Source organism: Macaca fascicularis, chromosome 13 (assembly GCF_037993035.2).
Source record: "Macaca fascicularis isolate 582-1 chromosome 13, T2T-MFA8v1.1".
Taxonomy (NCBI): domain Eukaryota; kingdom Metazoa; phylum Chordata; class Mammalia; order Primates; family Cercopithecidae; genus Macaca; species Macaca fascicularis.
In genome coordinates, this window is record NC_088387.1 from 48328861 (window position 1) to 48352793 (window position 23933).

Below are 23933 nucleotides of genomic sequence, written 5' to 3' on the forward strand. Positions count from 1 at the left end.
TAAAACACTGTGAATATACTCAATGCCACAGAATCGTATACTTGAAAATGATCAAAACTGTAAACTTTATGTCATGTGTATTTTACTACACACACACAAACCCTCTCCTGGATCCATTTCTCTGTCTCCCCTATGGAACAAAAGCCTTACTCTGTGTCATTCCCAATTCCTCACTTACTTTTAAAAAAGCATATTCTACTGTTTATATACGTAAACACTACCTTTTCTCAATGATGAGAAATAATATTTATAATAAATTGTCTGAACATCTCATGCCTCCCTTCCTCTAGACCAGTGGTCTCCAATTTCTTTTGATCATGTAATCCTACTGACAAAATGTTTTCTTAGCACAAATTGCCAAAATAGGTATTTATTTATATGTTATGTCACTACTGTGCTTATAAAATATACACAAAAATATAACGTTTAAAAAGTTGAGAAAGATGAATATAAATTCAAATATTTTTCATTCCATACTCCACTGAACTGTTTTGCAAGCATCCTTCTTTGGAGAGCACATCTATCGATACTTGAAATTTTCCTCTTGGGTTAAAGCAATGGCCTACATTTATTTACCCCTTGAGATCTCCCTTATTAACACCCTAAACTAAGGAATGCGATAATGGCCTTACAGGAGGATACTCTTTGTTGCACTGTGGTGCCTTCTTTAAGAAGACAGATGAGATAAATTTATCTAAGGCCTCTGTATCAGAAATATCTGTAATGTTTCTAAAATTTTTGTTCTCTTTTTATATTAAAAAATGAATGTAACCGATCACAAAATTCTAGCAACACTAAGTGCTAGAAAACATAAAGCCAAATTTGTAGCTCTTTTCTAGCGACCACATCCACAAGGCTTATTTATCTTCCTTCTGGCTTTGATTTGTCTTTCCATTATTCACATTTCCTTATTTACTCATTTTTTAAAAATCATATTGTAGCTCAACCCCGCTTCAATTTTTTAAATCAACTCAATTCTTCGATTACAAAAAAAAAAAAAATCAACCTGTATTATTTATGTGTTTGTCTGTGTGTGTTTAAAAGAACCTCAAATATATTTCTTGAAAGACAGAGAGGAATGAATTAAAAAAAAAAAAACCCAAATAAACATAAACCCAGCAATATTGTTCAGGATAGAGATCATTCTAACCTCAAAGCTCCCCCATTTCAGGGGTAAAGTTTACAGATTCTGAAGGATCTAGCAGCAAAGCCCTTCATTCAAAAGGTAATTCGTAAATGAATGTTGATGAAAATAATGACAACTCACAATAGCACTGTACTACACTTTCTCACTCTTTTCCAGTTGGTAAGAAATGGTATAGAGAGGAAAGGGCAAATGGCTTGTTTTTTTCACCTGTGTGCAAAGCTTAACTAGAAAGTCCATGAAGAGGGCAGTCACATTGCCAGATGGAATTTGTAGCCATGTACCTGGATGCGTCTCCTTCTGGTGTGCTCAGAAGTCACTAGGGGATGACCTGTATTCAATACTTTCTTGCTGTGTTTGCTCCGCTTCTCAAGGTATCTCCTCTGTTGGTTGGTGATGCTGCTATATAATTTAATTCGTCTGGGTGACAAGCATACTCTTTCATGGCCAAAAGCTTGAATCAACCGGGCAGTGTCAATAGTGGAAACAGAGCTACTCCTTTCGTGCAGAGCCACTTCTCTATCTGTTTGGGTCAATATATCTGATTCGACAGTAGAAGTGGTGCTGGAAAGGATGTTGGTGGCAGTATCTGTGAGCAGCTCACTCTCCTCTGAGGGCCGACAATCCGAAGAAGTGTTGCTTATATAATTAAAACCTGGCTGTTTACTCAGAATATATTTATCAAATTTAATCTGTTCAATTTTAATTTGATTAGACCTCCCAGCTCCATGATGAGAAAGCACCTTGGTTTTTTTAAGCTCGCCTGTGTTTTTATGGCTTTTCTCTAGGCTTTTAAACCGCTTCTTTTTCTGCAGCTTGTTTCTCTGCTGTTGTCTACCACTCCATTCCTTCACATCTCGTTCCCCTCTGCTATCATCATGTGTACTTTCTGAGACCTGGAGGGAATGCGTGATTGGATTCTGAAGAATTTTAGCCAAACGATCAAGTCGGTCCACCAAGGATAGTTCTTTCCTGTCACCCAACTCGGGCTGTCTCTGTTGCCTCTGTCGCTCCCGATACTTGTTCCACAGTTCATTCAAACTCACAGTGTGTTGAGTTGTTTGCTCTGGGGTGACCTTCTGATCCCTTTTTGGATCATTAATTTGTCCACTATATTCTGGATAATCTCTAGCTTGACTTTTAGTAGTATCTGTCACCCCTTTGTTTCCCAAATTCACATTGATGCTGAGGCTCTTTATTCTGGTATAATCTGTCTTAGTCTTGTCCATGTTTTGATAAGGAAGAGGAAGACAAATGTGTTCTCTCTGTTTGTCTGGATGATGCTGAAAGAAATCTTTCCAAGAATGTCTCATGAAAACACTCCTTCCCAAAGATTCATGGCAAATATCTTGATCACTTGGTAGGTGTACGGGATGATGAATGTAAAACTTCGCCGACCTGAAGACAGAATGGGTAGTATTTTCAAATTCTGAATGACATTCAGACTCTGAAAAAGAGAAAAAAAAAAGATTTTGAAAGAACTTAAAAATATTAGCATTCTGTTTAGAAATACTATTCACAATTCTTTAGATATATAACAAAGACTAAAGGGAAGAACAGTTTATATAAGGTATCAGAAAATTCAATGCCTGCACAAAAGACTCATGCCTTGTTCTTAGCAGCCTCGCTGGTACAGTAAAAGTTTAAGAGACATGAATTTTGGCCTGGGCTCTGCCACTGACCGGCTATGTGACCTTGAGGAAGGCACTTCAGTTCTCCAGATCATAAAAGCAACTGCTATATGTATTTACCACCTGTTCTGTGTAGGGTGTTATGATATATGCTCTGTATCTGTTTTTTTAATTAATCCTGCCATTAAACCTGAGAGATAGATACTGGTAATCCCATATTCAGCTAAGAAACCTGACACTTCATTTTCATAATCAGTAATTAAATGGATAATTTTTTTAAAAAACCCTTTTTACATGTTTTACAGCCTTTTGAAATTCCTTTTCTGTGGACCATCTTGACTTTTTTCCAAATTTTTTTTATTGTGGTAAAAAACACATAAAATTTACCACTCTCCATCTTCACTTTTTGACAACCACCACTTTATACAAAAAAAGGGCATTTTTAGATGTAGTATCTTACAATTATCTATGGTTTGAATGTTTGTGTCCCTCTAAAATTCATGTTGAAACATAATCCCCAATACAATAGTATTAGGCAGGAGGTGTTTAGGTCATGAAGGCTCCACCTTCATGAATGGGATTAGTGCCCTTATAAAAGGGCCTGAAGGATCCTGTTTGGCCTTTCCCTGCCTTCCACCACGTGAGGACAAAGCAACAAGACACCATTTTGGGCTCTCACCAGACACCCAATCTGCTGGTGCCTTGATCTTAGATCTGTAGAATTTTGTTACAGTGGCAGGAAAGAGCTAAGACACAATCATAAGCCCTAATTCTAATCTCCACTATGACATCAAAACACTGTTTTAGAGTTCTACATCATGGGCAGAAACAAAGATACACACATGCAATGATGGGATCCTTTTCACCCACACTATAGATTACTGGCAAGCAGAGTTTTCATGAAATACTCTAGGAATCCCTACGGATTTCCCCTGAGTAGAGTGGGATACACAGGGCCTGCATTTATACCTAAAGTAAGTAGACTATACAATTTTAGAATTTTCTAGCAGCATTTAAAAATTGGGAGATTTCATTTAGATACTACAGGTTCTTGAGATTGCAGTTTCTGCACTGAACAAATACAAACAAATATATAATTCTAAATTAGTGGCTACAAAGAACAAAACCAAGGTGATGTAAGAGAAATTTAACTGGGAAATGGTAGCTAGAGAAGATTTCTCTGAGGAGCATGAGATGTGAAGTAAAAATGAGAGCTAAACAAACAAACAGGCAGAAGAACATTCTGGGCTGAGGGATCACTTTCTGTGGATGTCCTGAGTCAGCTGCCACCTATGCCAATCCACCTGTTCCCACAACCCTTCTGGATACAGAGACAGCACCACCTCTCCCATTCTTTTAAAGGCAAGTTCCTCCACTGCTGCTCTGGAGCCCAACTCATCTTCCCTTCCAGACCTTGCTTCCTTTCCCTATCATATCTCTCTTCTATCTTTCAGGTTCTCCCTCTCTACTGGATCATTTCCAATGGCTTGAAAAAATCGTTTAGTATGTACGTTTAGAAAATCCTCACATCTTCCTACAGGTACTGGCCCATTTCTCTGCTCCTCCTCATAGCCAAGCTTCTAAAGAGGAACCTATTTTCCTCTCTTTTACCTCTCTCCCTACCCCAATTCACTCTTCAAATTACTGCAGAGTACAGCCATACTCCTGGACTAAAACTGCTCTTGCTAATATGATCAATGACCTCAATGTATGGCCAATTCCAGGAAATGTTCTCATTCTATATTCTCTTTCTAGGTAATCTCATCTCTCCCTCTGGCTTTTAGTACCATTTTCATGCTGTTACCTGTTTTCAACTTTACATTTCAAGCTATGATTTCTCTTGAGTTCCAACTAATATACATGATATATCCACTTGGATGTCACAGCCATCTAACTGAGCTCTATTCTAGCCTCCTTGACAATTGTACCTCCCCTGGTCTTCCACATCTCTGTAACTGGCACATCATCCTACTGCCCAAGCCAAAATCTGGGAGTTATTCTTGATAGTTCCAACTCCCTTCTCTTCCTGCTCCTGTCATTAATCCTTCACCAAACAATCACACATCTATTTCTATTTCCTGTCACAATACTGCAAGTCTCTAATAGGTCTCCTGTCCCTTCTTGTACTTTTCCAATCTATTCTTCAAATAGTGGTCAAAGTAATCTTTTAAAAATGTAAACTGGACTTGTCACTTTCTATTTAGCAACTTTCAATGACCTTCTCTTACACTGAGAACAAAGCCCAAACTCCTTAACAAGAAGTACAAGTATACATAACTTTTCTTCCCCATTTTGTACCACTCTTCCTGGTAACTATACTTCAGCCATGCTGGCCTTTCCCCTGTTTCATCAAATAGCATGAGCAAAAGCATAAAAGTAGGAAAGCACTGAGGCAATAAGGGAGAGTATAAATATTCAGTATGTATGGCTTATTTCATTTATAAAGCAGAGGAAAGTAAGGTACCAAAGGTTATTTGGGGCCAAATTCTACAAGGTCTGGAACATTAGGCCAAGGACTTTAAATTTTATTCTTAAAAGAAATGAAGAGCCACTATACCATTTTGAACAGGGGAGTAACATAATTATGGCTGTATTTCAGGAAGGATACCTTGGCAACAGGATAAATAAAGCAAAAATTTGAAGGGCTATCTAGAATTCATTAAAGCAGTAAGTAAAACAATAAGGAAATAGGTAACATTGCTCTAAAATGTTTATTTCCTAATATCAGTATTTTCAATGAACATAGTTCTCCCAGTCTGGGACTGAAGTAAAATATAGCGAGAATAGTAGAAAATAAGCAAGCTGAAGCCTGGGCACGGTGGCTCACACCTGTAATCCCAGAACTTTGGAAGGCCAATGGGGGTGGTTTACTTGAGGTCAGGAGTTCAAGACCAGCTTGGCCAACATGTTGAAATCCCATCTCTACTAAAAATACAAAAATTAGCCAGGTGTGGTGGTGCACACCTGCAATCCCAGCTACTGGGGTGGCTGAGGCAGGAGAATTGCTTGAACCCAGCAGGTGGAGGGTGCAGTGAGTCAAGATTGTGCCACTACACTCCAGCCTGGGCGACACAGTGAGACTTCATCTCAAAAAAAAAGAAAAAGAAAAAAAAAGAAAAAAAAAAGAAAAAGCAGCAGCAGCAAGCTGAATTCCTTAAGCATAAAGGGCTTTATGGAACAACAGGATTAGATAATCACCATCATCTCATGGCACTTTGTTAAGAGTAAAGGTCAAATAAGTTGAAGTAGTTATTCACTTCTGATAATTGAATTAATTTTATAGATAATATTTGCAAAATTTTCCCCAAATATATAAAAGTACACTGAAAATATGATTTACTGCTTTTCATTTATTTTTAAATATTTCTTTCATACTAGAACTGTAGACTTTTAAAAATTAAACATGCAAAATATTCAAATAATGCAGACAAATTTAATATGAAAAGTAAAGGTCTCCCTGTTATCTCTGAACCTCCTAGTTCCACTTTCTGGTGATAACCAATATTAAACAAGTTTTCTTACAGAAAAATTCCTGCCAAGTAGAGTAAAACTACTTGTTCAAAGCAAGATTTTGTGCATCTGCAAACATTTTATATTAAACTGATTTACTTTACCAAAATTTAACTAAATATTTGGTTGTTTCCAGTAGTTTATTCTTCCAAAGCATGCTGCAGTGAACATTTGTCTGTGTGTTTATGTGTAACTTTATTTTATTTTTCTGGGTACAACTTTATCTGTGTATCTGTAATTCCCTTAAATGGAAGTCTGGGTGAAAAGGGAATATTTATTTCAACGTTAGTTAGATATCATCCAATTGCTCCACACTTTCAAAAATGTTGCAACAAATTTGCACTTCTAATAATAGTCTTATAAGAGTACATTAATGTTTCCCCACGTACTCAACAATACTAGGGATAATCAAATCTTTTCATCTGTGCTATTGTGACAGGTAAAACAAAATCTGTGGTTTAGTACATTCTTTATTGAGATAGTTAAGTATTTCTTCATATCTTTAATGGCCATTTACATTTCTTTTACTATAAACTTTTTGTTCAGGTCCTTTGTTTTCCTTTTAGGCTGTCATTGATTTGTAAAAAGCTCTTTGCATAGCAAGAAAAGTAGACCCTTTTCTCAGTTTCTCAATTTTTAAAAATTGTTTTCTCATTTTTCATTTATAAATTGATTTTGCATATTTTCTAACATGAAGACACTTTTAATTTTAATATATACATTTATCAAATCTTTGGCTTTATGACTCCAAGATTTTGTCAGACCTTGACAGTCTTCTGCTCAAATTTATTAGAAAAGTCAGATAACCAGAACTTTTATGATCTTTTTTATACTTGGATCTTTTATACTTGGATTTTGGTGACGGGAGTAAAGTAGGGCTACAACTAAAAATTCTCACCATACTCCAAATAGCTAGCAAAGTGTCTTGGCATTATTTGTTGAATAATCCATCTTTTTCCAAATGGAGCTGAAATGGTACCTTTATCATAGAGTAAGTGCCCACTGTATTTAAGTATTTTCACTGATATATCAGTCTCTTGTCCCAGTAGCATTCTTTTACTACTGTCATTTTAATACCCTGTAAAGTGTAATACTGTGATATAATAAATACATATTTTTGCCTTATCCCTAGCTCCTGGCCAGAACTACTAAAACTCTTGTAATTTCCATTTAGGAAAACGTGATAACAGCAATAGGGGCATCTTTTATTATAATATTTGGTTTTCGTACCTGGCTGTTGAAACAGTTCAGGAGTGTGTGATAAAGGTTCAAGGAGGGTCTGTTATTCAAAACAAGTTACTTTTGATCGCACTTGAGTTTATGTTAATGAGGTGAATTTTGGAACGCCCCTAAGGATGGGAGGCCTGTTTACCAAGGGAACAACCATATGTTTAGAGGGCTGGCAACCCCCCATCTCTGGGGAGGGGACAGGGACTGCAGGTTGAGCCAATCACCAATGGCCAAGGATTTAATCTATATTGCCTATGTAATGGCACCTCCATTAAAACCCTAACAGAGTTTGAAGAGCTTCACATTTGGTGAACACAGGAGAAGCTGGGAGGGTGGCAGGCCCAGAGAGGACATGGAAGCTCTGTGCACCTTCCCTATACCTTGCCCATGTATCTCTTCATTTGGTTGTTCATGCGTATCCTTTGAAATAAATTTATAAAATATCAGGAAATGTAAGAAAATGTTCCCTACATTTTCTGAGCCATTTGAGCAAATTACCAAACCTGAGGAGGGGGTCATGGGATTCCCCCCACCAATTTGGAGCTAGTTGGTCAGAAGTATAGGAGGCCAAGCCATGCAAAACCATTCCTAAGTTTTAAATTGCACAGCGTTGTGAGTAGTATGTTGAAACCTCTTGTCATCCTGCTCCATCCCACCCTAGGATGTGAATCCTCCCTCTGTCCAGCATGTCCATACGTTTACACTACCTGCCCCTTAGGCACTTTATAGCTGTCTGGGTTATCAGAGTGACTGTCATGATACTGCAGTACCTGTGTTCAAGTAACCCTAACTGTAGTTAGTAATAGCCCCAAAGCGCAAAAGCAGCAATGCCAGCAAATTGGTTCTGCCAAAGAGAAGCAGTAAAGTGTTTCCTTTAAAAAGATGGAATTTCTTATTTATCATCTATCTATCCACCTGTTTTAATGTCAGAATGCATTAATTTTTTAAAATAAATTTTTAATTTTGGAATAATTTGGATTACAGAAAAACTGTGACAACAGTACAGATGATTCCCTATACTCCATACCCAGTTTCCCCTATTAATGCCTTACATTAATACAATATATTATAATGAATCAATCAGTAAAGTTACATCATTATTAACCAAAGTCCATACTTTATTTGTGTTGCCTTGTTTTGTACATACTGTTCTTTTTCTGTTCCAAGATCCCATCCAAGATACCACATTACATTTAATTATCATGTCTCCTTAGGCTTCTCTTAGGTCTGTGAGAATTTCTTAGGCATTCCTTGTTTTTCATGACTCTGACAGTTTTGAGAAGTACTGGTCAAGTATAAATGTCCTTCATTTGAGTTTGTCTCATGTTTTTCTCATTAGACTAGGGTTGTGGGTTTTTGGGAAGAAGATTTCAAAGTTAAAATGTATTTCTCATTACATATTAAGGGTACATACTATCAACATGACTTACCACTGTTGATGATGATCTTGATGACCTGGCTGAGTCAATGTTTGCCAGAATTCTTCACTATACAGTTATTCTTTTTCCCCCTTCCCATAAAAATACCCTCTGGAAGGAAGTTACTATGTGCAACCCATTCTGTAAGAGTGGGGAGTTATGTTCCACCTCCTTGAGGGTGAAATGTCTACATATATTATTTAGAATTCTGCACAGGAGACTTGTCATTTTTCCCCATTTATTTATTAAATCATTTACTTATATCAATATGGACTCATAGGTATTTATTTTATACTTTGGTTATGATCCAATACTATTGCTATACTGCAGAAATTGCCCCAGCTTTGACCACTGGGAAGTTTTTTACTCCTGTGTTCCATTGACATATTCCCCATACCTGTACTTTTTTTTTTTTTCTTTACTTTCTGACACCACAAAAGGGTTCAGGCTCATCTAATATATTTCCTGTCCCAGTCTGAGAAACAGGCATTTTGCCAAGGAATCCTGGAAATTTGTCATTATGGGTCTCATTTCTGTTTCTTGTTGTTGATACTGTTTCTACTAATAGTGCCTTGACTATGAGCTTGGTATTTTAGGGAATATTTTGAGGTCTGGGTTGAAGTTTCTTCAGAGAGATGTGCATTTGCATCCAACAGGCATGTGAGTTTGTAATACCAACCTACTGCCATTTTTAATTAAATTCTGGGCTTGAGATTTTTCAGAACACACATAAGTAGTTTACTGCACTAATAAATTATACCAGTACAAAATTACTGACTGTAAACCTGTGTGAATACTAGTTTGTGGTTATAAATTCTTAGGATAAATTTTGTCTTCTCTCCCCAAACTCATTATCAAGGTTAAAACAGGCAAAGTTTTCTTACTGTCCCCTTCTACATGGACGTGTTTATCTTTCATTCTTATAGTAAGAGTGTAGCCCACTGAAGGCCTACTTTATATGGGAATTTCCTTTAACATTTTTCACTATGGCCGGGCCCTAAGTTTCATGTTATATCCCCAACTTAATGGTCTCATTTGTATGCAAGTCCAGAATAGGGAAATCTACTGAGACAAAAAGTGGATCAGTATTTGCTTAAGTCTCAGGGTTTCTTTTTTGAAGTGAAGAAAATAGTCTAAAATTGATTATGATGATAGTTGATTGCACTTATCTGTGAATACAGTAAAAATAATTGAATTACATATTTGATTTTTATTTTTTTGCGACAGAGTCTTGCTCTGTTGCCCAGGCTGAAGTGCAGTGGCGTGATCTCGGCTCACTGCCACCTCTGCCTCCCAAGTTCAACTGATCCTCCTGCCTCAGCCTCCTGAATAGCTGGGATTACGGGCATGTACCACCATGCCCAGCTATATTTTGTATTTTTAGTAGAGACAGGGTTTCGCCATGTTGACCATGCTGGTCTTGAACTCCTGATCTCAAGTGATCCACCCACTCCAGCCTCCCAAAGTGCTAGGATTATAATCACGAGCCACTGTGCCCAGCCTGAATTACATATTTTAAATCGGTAAATTATATCTGAATAAAGCTGTATGAAAAAATGTTCTATGGTCATTTGGAAAGGGTTTTTTAAAAGTTTAAACCATATAGGCTTATGCACGCATGCACACACACACATACACACACACACACACACCCCAGATGAACTTCATTACTTGTATTATTCCCAGGCGTTTTTTTTTTTTTTTTTTTTTTTTTGAGATGGAGTCTCGCTCTGTCGCCTAGGCTGGAGTGCAGTGGCCCGATCTCAGCTCACTGCAAGCTCCACCTCCTGGGTTTACGCCATTCTCCTGCCTCAGCCTCCCAAGTAGCTGGGACTACAGGTGCCCGCCACCTCGCCCGGCTAGTTTTTTGTATTTTTTTAGTAGAGACGGGGTTTCACCGTGTTCGCCAGGATGGTCTCGATCTTCTGACCTCGTGATCCGCCCATCTCGGCCTCCCAAAGTGCTGGGATTACAGGCTTGAGCCACCGCGCCCGGCCCCCAGGCATTTTTAAACTTCACTTACAAAAAAAAATTTTCATCTCCCCAATATGTCATAAGCTAATTATGTGTGTTCAAGCTCCCCAAAATTATTTTGTATTTGTCCATTTCTCTTTGAAGGTTTCCTAGGGCTGTCTGTTTTATATTTTTCTCCCTACAAGCAAATTCCACCTTCCAATCGCCCTGGCCTTAAGCACCTTTTGCCTCACAATCTTTCCTAAGAGTTGTTTTCATATAATTCCATACCTTCATTCTTTTTCTTTTTTTTTTTTGAGATGGAGTATTGCTCTGTCGCCCAGGCTGGAGTACTGTGGCGCGATCTCGGCTCACTGCAAGCTCTGCCTCCCAGGTTCACGCCACTCTCCTGCCTCAGCCTCCTGAATAGCTGGGACTACAGATGCCCGCCACCATGCCCAGCTAATTTTTTTGTATTTTTAGTAGAGACAGGGTTTCACCATGTTAGCCAGGATGGTCTCGATCTCCTGACCTCTTGATCCGCCTGCCTCAGCCTCCCAAAGTGTTGGGATTACAGGCACGAGCCACTGCGCCTGGCCCTCCTTCATTCTTTTTTAAGGCAACATAAATTTCCTTATTGATTGAGCTCCTGGTTTTCATTTTATGAATTTTTTATGCTAAGTTATTTGATGTTTAAAGATTTATGCAAAATATTCTCATTGTGGATTGCAAATCAGTATGAAAATATATCTCTTCAATTCCTGCAAAACTTTTGGTGAATTTAACCTCATCTATATTAATGTCCCCAAATTTCTTTTTGACACATCTCTAAGTTTTCTTTTTGCTTTCCACCTTTCTCAGTCATTTTACTTTTGATACATTTATTATATAGCATGGAACTGAGTTTGTTTTTTAATATAATCCAGTAAGTTTTTTTTTAATATAGGTGAATTTACTTTACTTATATATAGACTTGCACGCTTTGCCGTCTTTCATTTTATGGCAATTTTTTGTTTTTGTTACAAATTTACTGTTTTCTTTCTCCCTCCCTTTACCTCCATGCTTACCACTCCTGTTTTTCTAAATATTTTGGATGTTTTATAGTTTAATTTTAACTCTTTTAGGGGTAAATTTTATAATTTTTTTTTTTTTTTTTTTTTTTGAGATGGATTTTCACTCTCATTGCCCAGGTTGGAGTGCAATGGCATGATCTCGGCTCCCCACAACCTCTGTCTCCTGGGTTCAAGCGCTTCTCCTGCCTCAGCCTTCCGAGTAGCTGGGATTACAGGCATGCACCACCATGCCTGGCTAATTTTGTATTTTTAATAGAGATAGGGTTCCTCCATGTTGGTCAGGCTGGTCTCAAACTCCTGACCTCAGGTGATCCACCCACCTCAGCCTCCCAAAGTGCTAGAATTACAGGTGTGAGCCACCGAGTCTGGCCTATAATTTTCAACACTATACTTACTTACACATGTATTTTTTGATTTTACAACTTTAAAGGTAAAGTTTGCTCATTTATACCTCCTTTAACCTCCCTATCCTCTGCCTGTCCCCCCGTCTTTTAGCTTTTTCTACTTGTTTTTTCTGAATGGAGGCCTGCATGATTCATTCTTTTTCTTTAAAGTTCAGTACTATTGCAAACATACATCTCAGTATTGAACACTATATACAAAATTTTCCTAGGACTTGGTACACCCTTTTAAATTGCAGGTTCAAGCCAAGTGTGGTAGCATGTGCCTACAGTCCCAGCTACTCTAACGGCTGAGGTGGGAGATCACTTGAGCCCAGGAGTTTGAGGCTACAGTTAGCTACAATCACACCACTGCACTCTAGCCTGGGCAACAGAATGAGACTCCATGTCTAAAAATACATACATACATATATACAATTGTAAGTTCCATTCTTCCTTATATCTTTATTTTTCTATTATCTTCTTTAGAGGCAACAACAGATATCATTGTGTTGGATTTTCACTGTCAGTCCTCAAATTCCACCATTTTTTTTCTAATCGCTGTCATGTCTTTCTCCTAATTGGTACTTTTTTTAAAAAATTTCATTTTGTTCTCCTATCCCCTAAATCTCCCTTTTCATTTCATATTCTATCAATTTTTATTTCATATACTTCATGTCTTCTAAAGTTATTCAGAGTGTAAAACGTTTAGAAAAAAATTTCTTATCTTCTAGAGTATGCTTTTACAGATTATATTTCCATCTTTCTTTTGCAAGCTATGTCTCCCACACTAACCCCTGCAAAGTTGCAGTGTTCTATTTCTACATCTTATGTATTGTTTTTGTGTGTGTGACAAAAAGTATGACATTAAATTAACCATCTTAGCCATTTTTAAGTGTACAGTTCAGTAGTGATAAGTATACTCACATTGTTGTGCAACAATCTCTCTTTCATCTTTTTTTTTTTTTTTTGAGACGGAGTCTGGCTCTGTCACCCAGGCTGGAGTGCAGTGGCGCGATCTCGGCTCACTGCAAGCTCCGCCTCCCGGGTTTACGCCATTCTCCTGCCTCAGCCTCCCGAGTAGCTGGGACTACAGGCGCCCGCCACCTCGCCCGGCTAGTTTTTTGTATTTCTTAGTAGAGTCGGGGTTTCACCGTGTTAGCCAGGATGGTCTCGATCTTCTGACCTCGTGATCCGCCTGTCTCGGCCTCCCAAAGTGCTGGGATTACAGCCTTGAGCCACCGCGCCCGGCCCTCTCTTTCATCTTTTAACACTGAAACTCTGTACCTACTAAATACTAATTCTCTGTCCACCCTCTCACAGGCCTTGGTAATCACTGTTCTACTTTCTGTTTCTACGATTTCAGCTACTTTAGATATTTCATATTGAGGCAGGAAATTAAAGAAAAATAAAATTAAGAAGAAAGAGAAATAAGTTTTCCTGCATTAGGCTGACTTGTCCCGGAGGCAGCAACAGGCACAGCCCAGACCCAGGAAAAGTCTTGATAATATTATCTAATGTGCTCTGGAGACTCTCGCAGCACTCCCTCAACACAGGGAGAAGAAAAAAACAAATTTTCCTTTGTTTTATGGAATGAGTTTATAGATTCCTGTTCTCTCTAACTAGTGACTTCAAGTATTCTGTTTTATCTAAGAAGTACAATAAAGGTCATGAGAAGCCTGAGTAGGCCTGAACTACAGCTCCATGGGCACCACAGTGAAGGTTATGGGATAAGCCCGTGCCTAGGCAAACCTAGATAATGGACATCTAGGCTGCATAGCAATAGTTATGTGCAATTCTGAGTTTTGAACCTGTTACAGTTTGATTAACTGTCTTTGTCCTGCCTCTGTATCCCTGCTTTCATGCCACTGTAAGCTTGCTTCAAGCTAGCCCACCCCCTTTTGTGAGGTATGTATAAAAGCCAAGTGCTGTCTTTGTTCTGGGCCCCGTCTTTGGACGTGAGTCTGCTGGGCCTGAGTGCACTCAATAAAAGATTCTCCTATTTAAACCCAAGGTCTCTCTCATCCTCCTAAAATCCCACAACATTTGCAACAAACCATATAGTATTTATCTTTTTGTGACTGATTTATTTTGCTTAGTATAATGTTCTTGAGGTTCACCTACCTTGTATTATGTGATAGGATTTCCTTCTTTCTTAAGGCTACACAATACACTACTGTATGTATGTAACGTATTTTCTTTATTGACAAATAATTCCCATTTTGTTAATACATTCATCTGTTGATGGACATGTGGGCTGCTTCCACCTTTTAACTATTATAAATAATGCTGCAATAAACACAGGTATACAGGTATCTTTTTGAAATCCTGTTTTGAATTCTTTAGGTGTTATATGCCCAGCAGTGGCAGTGGGATTGCTGGATCATATACTAATTCTTTTTTATTATTCTGAGGAACCTCCATACTATTTTCCATAATAGCGATACCATTTTACATTCCTACCAACAGTGAACATGGGTTCCAATTTCCTTGCATCCTTACGAACATTTGCTATTTTCTGTTTTTTTGATAGTGGTCATCCTAACAGGAGTGAGCGATAACTCACTGTGGTTTTGATTTGCATCTCTCTTATGATTACAGAGAGTGGACATCTTTTTATATGTTTGGTATGGCATTTGTGTATCTTCTACTGTCTATTCAAGTCCTTTGCTCATTTTAAAATGTTATGTGTTTTTAAAAATAAGTTGTTTGGGTTTTTTTTGGCTGTTGAGTTGTATAAGTTCTTTATATATTCTGAATACTAATCCCTTATCAGATCTATGATTTGCAAATATTTTCTCCCATTCTGTAAAATGCCTATTCACACTCTTAATTGTTTACTTTGGCATGCAGAAGTTTTCAAGTTTGATGTAGTTTCATTGGTCTATTTTTGATTTTGTTGTCTGTGTTTTTGGTGTCATATCTGAGAAATCACTGCCAAGTTCAATGTCCTGAAGGTTTCTCCTTATGTTTTCTTCTGGGAGTTTTAAGGTCTTACATGTATGTTGCCAACGCTTTTTGAGTTAACTTTTGTATATGGTATAAAGAAAGGGTCTACCTTTATTCTCTTAATTGTGGATATCCAGTTTTCCCAACACCATTTGTTGAAGAGACTATCCTTTTCCCATTGTGTAGTCTTGGCTATTGTCAAAAAATCATTTATTTTCTATATTCTTGATGTAAGCAGTTGAATCCGGACTATTTCCAAAATCCAGAATGGTTAGATTAGTTCCTTGATTCTTTTCTCTCCTTACCTAGGCTGTTCCATATTCCTCTAAGAGGTAAGGCTTGACAGCTAGGTAGTAATGTCTTGTGTTCTACATGCTTTTATGTCAGAAAAAGGGGCCCATGGACAAACATAAATAAATGTGATTTTATTGTAATTTTTAAAAAGTTTGGGCCGGGCACGGTGGCTCATGCCTGTAATCCCAGCACTCTGGGAGGCCGAGGTGGGCGGATCATGAGGTCAGGAGATCGAGACCATCCTGGTGAACATGGTGAAACCCCATCTTTACTGAAAATACAAAAAAATTAGCTGGGCGTGGTGGCGGGCGCCTGTAGTCCCAGCTTCTAGGGAGGCTGAGGCAGGAGAATGGCGTTAACCCGGGAGGCAGCGGGGCTTGCAGTGAGCGGAGATCACGCCACTGCACTCCAGCCTGGGCGACAGAGCGAGACTCCGTCTCAAAAAAAAAAAAAAGTTTGTATTGATGGTCTCACTGTCTTTGCTATAGCCTTCTGGAATGGCTTTAAGGTTGTCTCTGTTTGGGGACTGAGACAAGATGCTTCACTTCTAAAACTATCAGCCTTAGGTATTTATTTATAATCCTGTTTCTAAGTTGCTAATATCTTTTCCAAAAAGTAACAATTACTTTACAAATCTATATATACAGCAACCTAATAGTAGCATCAAAGTACTTTACACAAGAAAGTTTTAAAAAAAGAAAAGGAATTTTTGTTTAATCATGAGGCTATATTCTCATCAGAACGAAATGGAAACACACTAACACTGACCCCCATATACACACACACTCACACACAACCCAATCCCATTACCTTCAATATTGATCTGTAGGGATTCTTTATTGCTTGTCCAGGCTTCCTCGGGAACTGTCCTCTTCCTATGGATCTCCTCTTTCTGTGTAATGGCTTTAGTGTCTGGCGAGTTCTTAATTTCTGGGTCTCCTACTTGAGCTGAGTGCTCTGCAGCAGCAGCAGCACTGGAATCTACGAAAGGGACATTAACACACTATACAGACAGGAACTGGACATAAAATATTTTTAAATGTCTCTCAAGTATGTATTATGTGAAAGGCTTTCTTAGTGATATTGAATAAAAAAGATGACTCAGAAATGCGTTTAGAAAATAATTGAAAATTGGGGCAAAAAATCACATACGTAAACAGATACACCATAAGAAAGAGTCAGAAAAAGAGGTATCGGTATTCAAAGAAAGAAAAACTAATTGCAGGTGGGAGTACTACAGAACTCTAGACAATTGATTTTGGCATTAGAAGAGAGCTAAGATGGGATACACATTGAGATGGAAAAAAAGGAGGTGACTATATAACAGAAGAATGGTGTCAGGAAAGTAAGTTAACATCTAAGAAACAGAGCAAGTATATAGCATTAGATTATATAATTTATAAGGAAAAGAGGTGAGAACTAGTGTTAGAAAGTTGTTTGGGAGTGGATTCTACAGCTCTGGAAGACAGTGCTAAAAGAGTTTAGATTTTATCCTTACGGGCAATGAAAACTAAAGTTTTTGATTACAAGATTAACATGATCAAAATTGTTTTTGGAACATTCATTTAGTAATAGTAAAATGGGGTAAAATTCAGAAGTGATGCCCAGAATACAATCTAACCTTTTTAAACAAGCAACACCTAAAGAAGAGAAGCAGCTAATTATGTTCTAAAATGTTTTAGTTTACAACTGTGGCGGAAACTATTAATACTATCTGTCCTCTAATATGCATTTTCCTTTTCCTCTAAACAGAACCCTAACTTTAGCTGGGCACATTGTTATTAGAATAACAACTCAATTTCCCAGCTTCCCTGGTACATGTGACCATGTGTCTAAGTCTGGCCAATAGAATGCAAAAACAATGGTACATATAGCTTCTGAGAAGTATCCTTAAAGGAAGGAATGAGATTTTTCTTTTCCTTTCTTCCTGCTGGTTGCAATATGAGCTGATGGCTACAGCTTAAGAATGAAGGCCAAAAATGTCAGAGTAACAAGAGAGCAACAGCTTTGTTCCGATACTCTGGAGTACCAGGTCAACTCTGGATGCTTACCTCTGGATTTTTACAAGAGAGAGAAAGTTTTCTGTTTTCTTTAAGCCTATGTTATTTTGCTTTTGTTTTCCTCTCTCAGAGCCAAAACTAATAGTAATGTAAATACACTATGAGGGTTATTTAAATCAGCATAATCCCTCTGAAGTAAAGTAACTGATAGGGAGGAAGTAAACAAGCTGAATTCCTAAATAAAGGATCATGTACAAAAATGGTATTAGTGGGTCCGTGTCTCACAGAATTGAGAGATTTTTACCATCACAGGCAAAAAGTCCATTAAATGAATTTCTGGAAATTAGATTAATTTGTTTACTATATCCAAAAGATCTCCAGAAATATCTCAAAGAACTTTAAATATGTCCATTTTACCTGCCAAAGTATATAATAAATACAGCTAAACATACTTTATTTCATATATACGCAAGATAGAAGAGAGTTGAAGACAGCAAGAAGAAAATAGAGAATATATTTCTGTTTCTGTTCTTAAGAGAACAGTCTCATTTTAGAAGACCAGAAGAAAATTATATGCAGAAAATCCAGTTTAGCTACCTGCAGTATCTTTCTGCAAAGATTCTTTTTCTTTAGCCTGGGCAGCCTCAGTCACTGCCCTTGTACTGTGGATTTCTTTCTGTTTTTTGTCTGACAGGTTCTCATCCCCAGTGATTAGCACTTGAACTGAGGCATCTGGAATAATGACATCATTTGATTTCAGAAAAGGAAAGATAATAAACACAATAGACAAGTAATCCTCCCCCCAAATTACAAACAAACCCCCAAATTCATGTATATATTAGGAAAAAAGTACCTCTTAGGCTCCATCTGTGTAAAAACTGTGACATGAATTGAAAATTTTTTCATATTTTACTGTGTAAAACAACAGTTTAAATAAAATAACATTCTACAGCCGGGTGCGGTGGCTCACACCTGTAATCCCAGCACTTTGGGAGGCTGAGGTGGGTGGAACGCTTGAGGTCAGGAGTTCGAAACCACCCTGGCCAACATGGTGAAACCCCAACTCTACTAAAAATACAAAAACTAGCAGGCGTCGTGGTGCACACCTGTAGTCCCAGCTACTCAGGAGGCTGATGCGGAGAATCACTTGAACCCAGGAAACGGAGGTTGCAGTGAGCCGAGATCGTGTCACTGCACTCCAACCTGGGCGACAGAGTGAGACTGTCTCAATAAAATAAAATAAAACAAAATAAAATAAAATAAAGTAAAATAAAATAAAATAAAATAAAATAAAAAACATTCTAAATAAAATCTGTTCCTTGATGGTTTGATGCAACATTAAAAAAAGCAAAAAAAGGAAAGATCAGGTATGTTTTTTCAAAGGAAAAAAGATGTGAACAATGCTTTCAAGTTATTTGCCCTATTCAAAGTGTTTACCACTTACGGAGTCAATTTTTATATTTCATATAATCCAAGAAAAACACTTTTATCATCTAGATTTTATATACAGCATTCTCATATAATTTTTTAAAAATTTCATGCAGTTATAGCCTTTTAAACTTATCTAATACTATTTCTCTTTTCCTTTCTGTTTTTCTTGATCATTTTTGATTTTTATCTGTAAGTATATTTTTCAACAAAGAAATCAGAAAGGGAATAGAGATTGCTAAAAATGCAAAGAACTAGTTAACTCTTGCTACCTCTTTTAAATTCACACATTTTTCTTACTTCTATTACTTTGATCCTCCTAATCTCTTTTATCTAAATGTCTTCTGAAATTTTTAGATCATTAAAAAATGTTTTAATGTTAAAAAAAAAGTTTTAATGTTAATAAAATATTTCAGGCATACCAAAAGTATAGGCCACAAAATGAACACCGAAGCATTTACCATAGGGCTTAAGAAATATTACGAATATAATGTTCCTTGTGTAAGCTGTTCCCAGTGATGCCATTCCCACTTCTCAGTAGCAGCCTTTATACCAAATTTAGAGTTTATCAATATCAAGGATGTTTTGTAATTCTTTACTACGTTGCATATATTAATAAACAATGTACAGCATTGTTTTACAAGTCTTTAAACCTTATATGAAGGGTACAATACTGTCTGTACCTTTACGCACCATGCCTTTTTCACTTAATATTATGATTTTGAGATTTAGTCAATTAATGTATGTCTCTGATTCTCAATGTTATGTATTATTCTATTGTATTAATATATATGAATATGCTTCTGTTGATCAACTTAAGGCTATTTCCTATTTGAAAAGCACTGCAATGAACATTCCTGTGAAATGTCTTTGCAGGTAGCATGCATTATAAATATCTTCTCCCAGGCTGTTTCATGTCTTTTCATTGTTTGATATCATTTATGCAAAAAAGTTTTCATTTTAATAATGGCATATTTATTATATTTTTCCTTTAGGGTAGGTGCTTCGTGTGTCCTGTTTAAGAAATCTTCCATTATCACATGGTCATAAGGACAGACTATCTAAATTCTAAAAATGTAGTTATCCCATTTACTTTTAATATGCCTGGCATACTATACATTTCTGTTTAGTGTGCAGCAGTGATTTATCTGATTTTATTTTTTCCAGATATATATTCACTGGTTTATTGAATAGTTCCTCTTCATCCTTTCTCCACAGATTGTTATGCTATCTCTGTGTATGTTAAGTTTCCACATTCATGGATATGTTTCTGGGTCACCATTCTGTTTCATTTTTCTTTGTTTATTCCTTTGCAAATGATGTCTTAAACAAGCTACACATGTAATAAGTCTTGATGTGTGTATGGCAAGATCCCTTATCTTATTCTTTAAATATACTTTTTTTGATTTTCCATAAATATTTTAGAATCAGCCTGTCAAGTTCCACAAAAAAATCCTACCGGAATTCTGAGTAGCAATGCATTTAATTTAGAAATTAATTTGGTGACATCTTTATTATCATAATTGTATAATTTTCCAACTATTTAGGTCTTAATATATTTCAATGTAGTTTTATAATTTTCTCTTAAAATAGTTCTACATGCCCTTTTAGATTCATTTCTAAGTACCATATTGCTTTTTAAAAGATCTTTTTAATTGTACAGTGGAAAATATGGGGGAAAATGTGCACATATAGAGCTCAATGAATTACAAAAACCAAGTGTATATAACCTTATCCAGGTTAGGAAATAAAATCTGGCTAGAAACTTACATGCTCCCCTCATTCTTCCTTCCATCTCCCCCATGCTGAGGGTAACACCTGATTTTAAATATAACAAATTGGTTTTGAATATTCTTCAACTTTTTATAAATGGAATAATATAGCACATACTCTTTTGTGACTTGCTTTCTTCTCTCAAGTTGTTTGCAAGATTCATTAAGTGGTGTCACATATATTTACCTTCACTTATCTCACTTGCTAATCAGTATTCAATAACGTTAGTATGCCACAATTTATCCATTCTACTGGATAAATACTTGGCATTTGGGTAGTTTCCAGTTTGGAGCTATTACAAACACTGCTGTGAAGAATATTTGTGTATATTTCTCTTGGTGCTTGTATGCATCCCTATCTGTTGAGTATAGAGTTAGGAACAGAACAGCTATGTCATAGGTTCTGCTTTTGTGGAACTTAGTAGATAATGTCAAACTGCTTTTCAAAGTCATTATACCAATCCACACTCTCACAGCAGTGAATTAGTTCTGCTTGTTCTACTGCATTCTTACCAATACGGTATTGTCTTTTTCATTTCAGCCAGACGTCTTAGTAGGTATATGGAGCTATCTTACTGTGATTTTAATTTACATTTCCCTGTTGATTAATGAAGTGAAATATTTTGCACATGTTAATTGGCTGTTAGATATTCTCTTTTGTAAAGTATCTATCAAAGTCTTTTGCCCATTTTTCTATTGGGCTGAATTCCTTTTTCATATTGATTTGTAGGCATTCTTTTTATATTCTGGGTATAAGCATTTTTGAGTTGGAGTCTCGCTCTGTCACTCAGGCTGGAGTACAGTGGCGCGATCTTGGCTTACTGCAAGCTCTGCCTCCTGGGTTCACACCATTCTCCTGCCTCAGCCTCCCGAGTAGCTGGGACTACAGGTGGCTGCTGCCATGCCTGGCTAATTTTTTTTTTTTTTTTTGTATTTTTGTATTTTTAGTAGAGACGGGGTTTCACCATGTTAGCCAGGATGGTCTCGATCTCCTGACCTCGTGATCCACCCGCCTCTTCCTCCCAAAGTGCTGGAATTACAGGCATGAGCCACTGTGCCCAGCCAGATATGTCTTTTGTGGGACACAAGTATCACAAATACCTTCCTCACCCTGTGGCTTGCATTTTACTCTCTTATTTGTTGTTTATAAATATTTTTTAAATTTTATTTTATACATTTTTAATTATTAGGCAGTCTCCCGAACCAGAATAGGTTCAGAGAGACTCTTAGACCTTCTCATTTTCCTGTAATCCCAGCACTCTGAGAGGCCGAGGCCGGCGGATCACGAGGTCAGGAGATTGAGACCACCCTGGCTAACATGGTGAAACTCCGTCTCTACTAGAAATACAAAAAGAAAAAAACAAAATTAGCTGGGCGTGGTGGCAGGCACCTGTAGTCCCAGCTACTCAGGAGGCTGAGGCAGGAGAATGGCATGAACCCAGGAGGCAGAGCTTGCAGTGAGCAAAGATCATGCCACTGCACTCCAGCCTGGGCGGCAGATCAAGACTCCATCTCAAAAAAAGAAAAAAAAAAAAGAATTTCTGATTTTAATGTGCCATATTTGTCAGTATTTTCTTTTATGGGTTTTTTTTTGGTGGGGAGTGGGGCGTGGGATCCAGTTTAATGAATCTTTTCCTATCCCCGGATTAATACTCCTCCATTTTCTTGTAGATCTATCAATCATTCATCTATCTATGCCCTTTTATATTTAGACCTACAATCCATTTTGAAATCATTTTTATTTATAATGTGAGCAAGGAAGTCAATGCTCTTTTTTTTTCCAATATGAATATCTAACTTATTCTGCACCATTTTACCCCAAAAATAATTCTCACCCCACTATATTTAGTACCTTTAACATAAATCAGGTATTCATATACAGGTAAATTTGTTCCGGGAATATTTTGTTCTATGGTCAGTTTGTTCATCCTTGTGCCAATATCACACTGTCTTAATTACTTAAGCTTCAGCTTTATAATTACTACAGCTTTAGCTTTATAATAAGTTTTGATACCTGGTAGTGTAAATCCTTTAGATTTGTTCTTCAAGATTCCCTTGGCCATTCTTGGCATTCTGTATTTCCTTATCAATTTTAGAATAAGCTTGCTGGTTTCTGAGAAAAAAAAAAAAACCTGCAGGGATTTTGATTGGATTTTTCTTATTTTTTAATATGTATATTTAAGTGTGTAACTTTACCCCTAAATATCACTTTGGCTCTCTTCTAAAAAATTTTGATATTAAAATTTTGTTATCCCTCAGTTCTAAATATATTGTAATCTCCATTATGATTTATCTCTTTAACTTCTGAGTTATTTAGAATTACATTATATAATTTTCAAATAGATGAATGGTGTATTAGTTTCCTAGGGCTGCCATAACAAATTACTACTGAGCAGGTTAGACCAAAGAAATTTAATCTCTGACAGATCTGGAAGTTAAAGTCTGTAATCACAGTGTCAGCTGGGCCATGCTCCTTGAGAAGGCTCCAAGTGGGAATTCTTCCTTGTCTCTCCCAGCTTGTAATGGCCCATGGCATTCTCTGGCTTGTGACAGCCGAACTTCAATTTCTGCCTCTGTCCTCAATAGTCCTCTCTCCTCTTTTTATAAGGAAAATAGTCACTAGATTTAGGACTCATATTAAATCCAGATGATTTAATCTTGAGATCTTTAATGACATCTGCAAAGACTCTATTTCTAAATAAGGTCACATTCTGAAGTTCCAGGTGGACGTGAATTTTGGGAGAATACCACTCAATCTGTTATAGACAGATTTTTCTTTTATTTCATTATTCCATATTTTTATTGTTGAGTTCTAATTTAGCTACAGTGTGGTCAGTGAAGCTGGTCTGTCTGCACATCAATTCTTTGAAACCAACAAATTCATCAAATTTTCTGTGTTCTTTTAAAAATGGAAAATCATCTATTATAAGTCAAACTTCATTATTCAAATACTTTCTCTCTTTTTTTTTTTTTTTTTTGAGAGAGAGTCTCGCTCTGTTGCCCAGGCTGGAGTGCAGTGTCGTGATCTCAGCTCACTGCAAGCTCCACCTCCCAGGTTCACCCCATTCTCCTGCATCAGCCTCCTCAGTAGCTGGGACTACAGGTGCCTGCCACCACACTCGGCTAATTTTTTTTTTGTATTTTTAGTAGA

General features: G+C 37.1%; 1 protein-coding gene across 9 annotated transcripts in view; it reads right to left on the reverse strand.

The window, feature by feature from the left end:
* The window catches only part of ALMS1 (ALMS1 centrosome and basal body associated protein), a 221754-nt gene that overhangs the window by 35390 nt on the left and 162431 nt on the right, over window positions 1-23933 (reverse strand). For 6 of the 9 annotated variants that reach the window (XR_012422187.1, XR_010580408.1, XM_065526944.2 and 3 more), the window contains 3 exons: window positions 18180-18314; window positions 16393-16563; window positions 1429-2591 (listed from right to left, as the gene is read on the reverse strand). Coding sequence is in view for 4 of the 9 variants with exons in the window: in XM_065526944.2 (XP_065383016.1) it covers window positions 1429-2591; window positions 16393-16563; window positions 18180-18314 (1469 nt within the window). In the remaining 5 variants the exon portion in view is untranslated. Of the gene's footprint in view, window positions 1-1428; window positions 2592-16392; window positions 16564-18179; window positions 18315-23933 lie in introns of those variants that run through there. The other 3 variants (XR_012422190.1, XR_012422188.1, XR_012422189.1) reach the window with 1 other exon arrangement.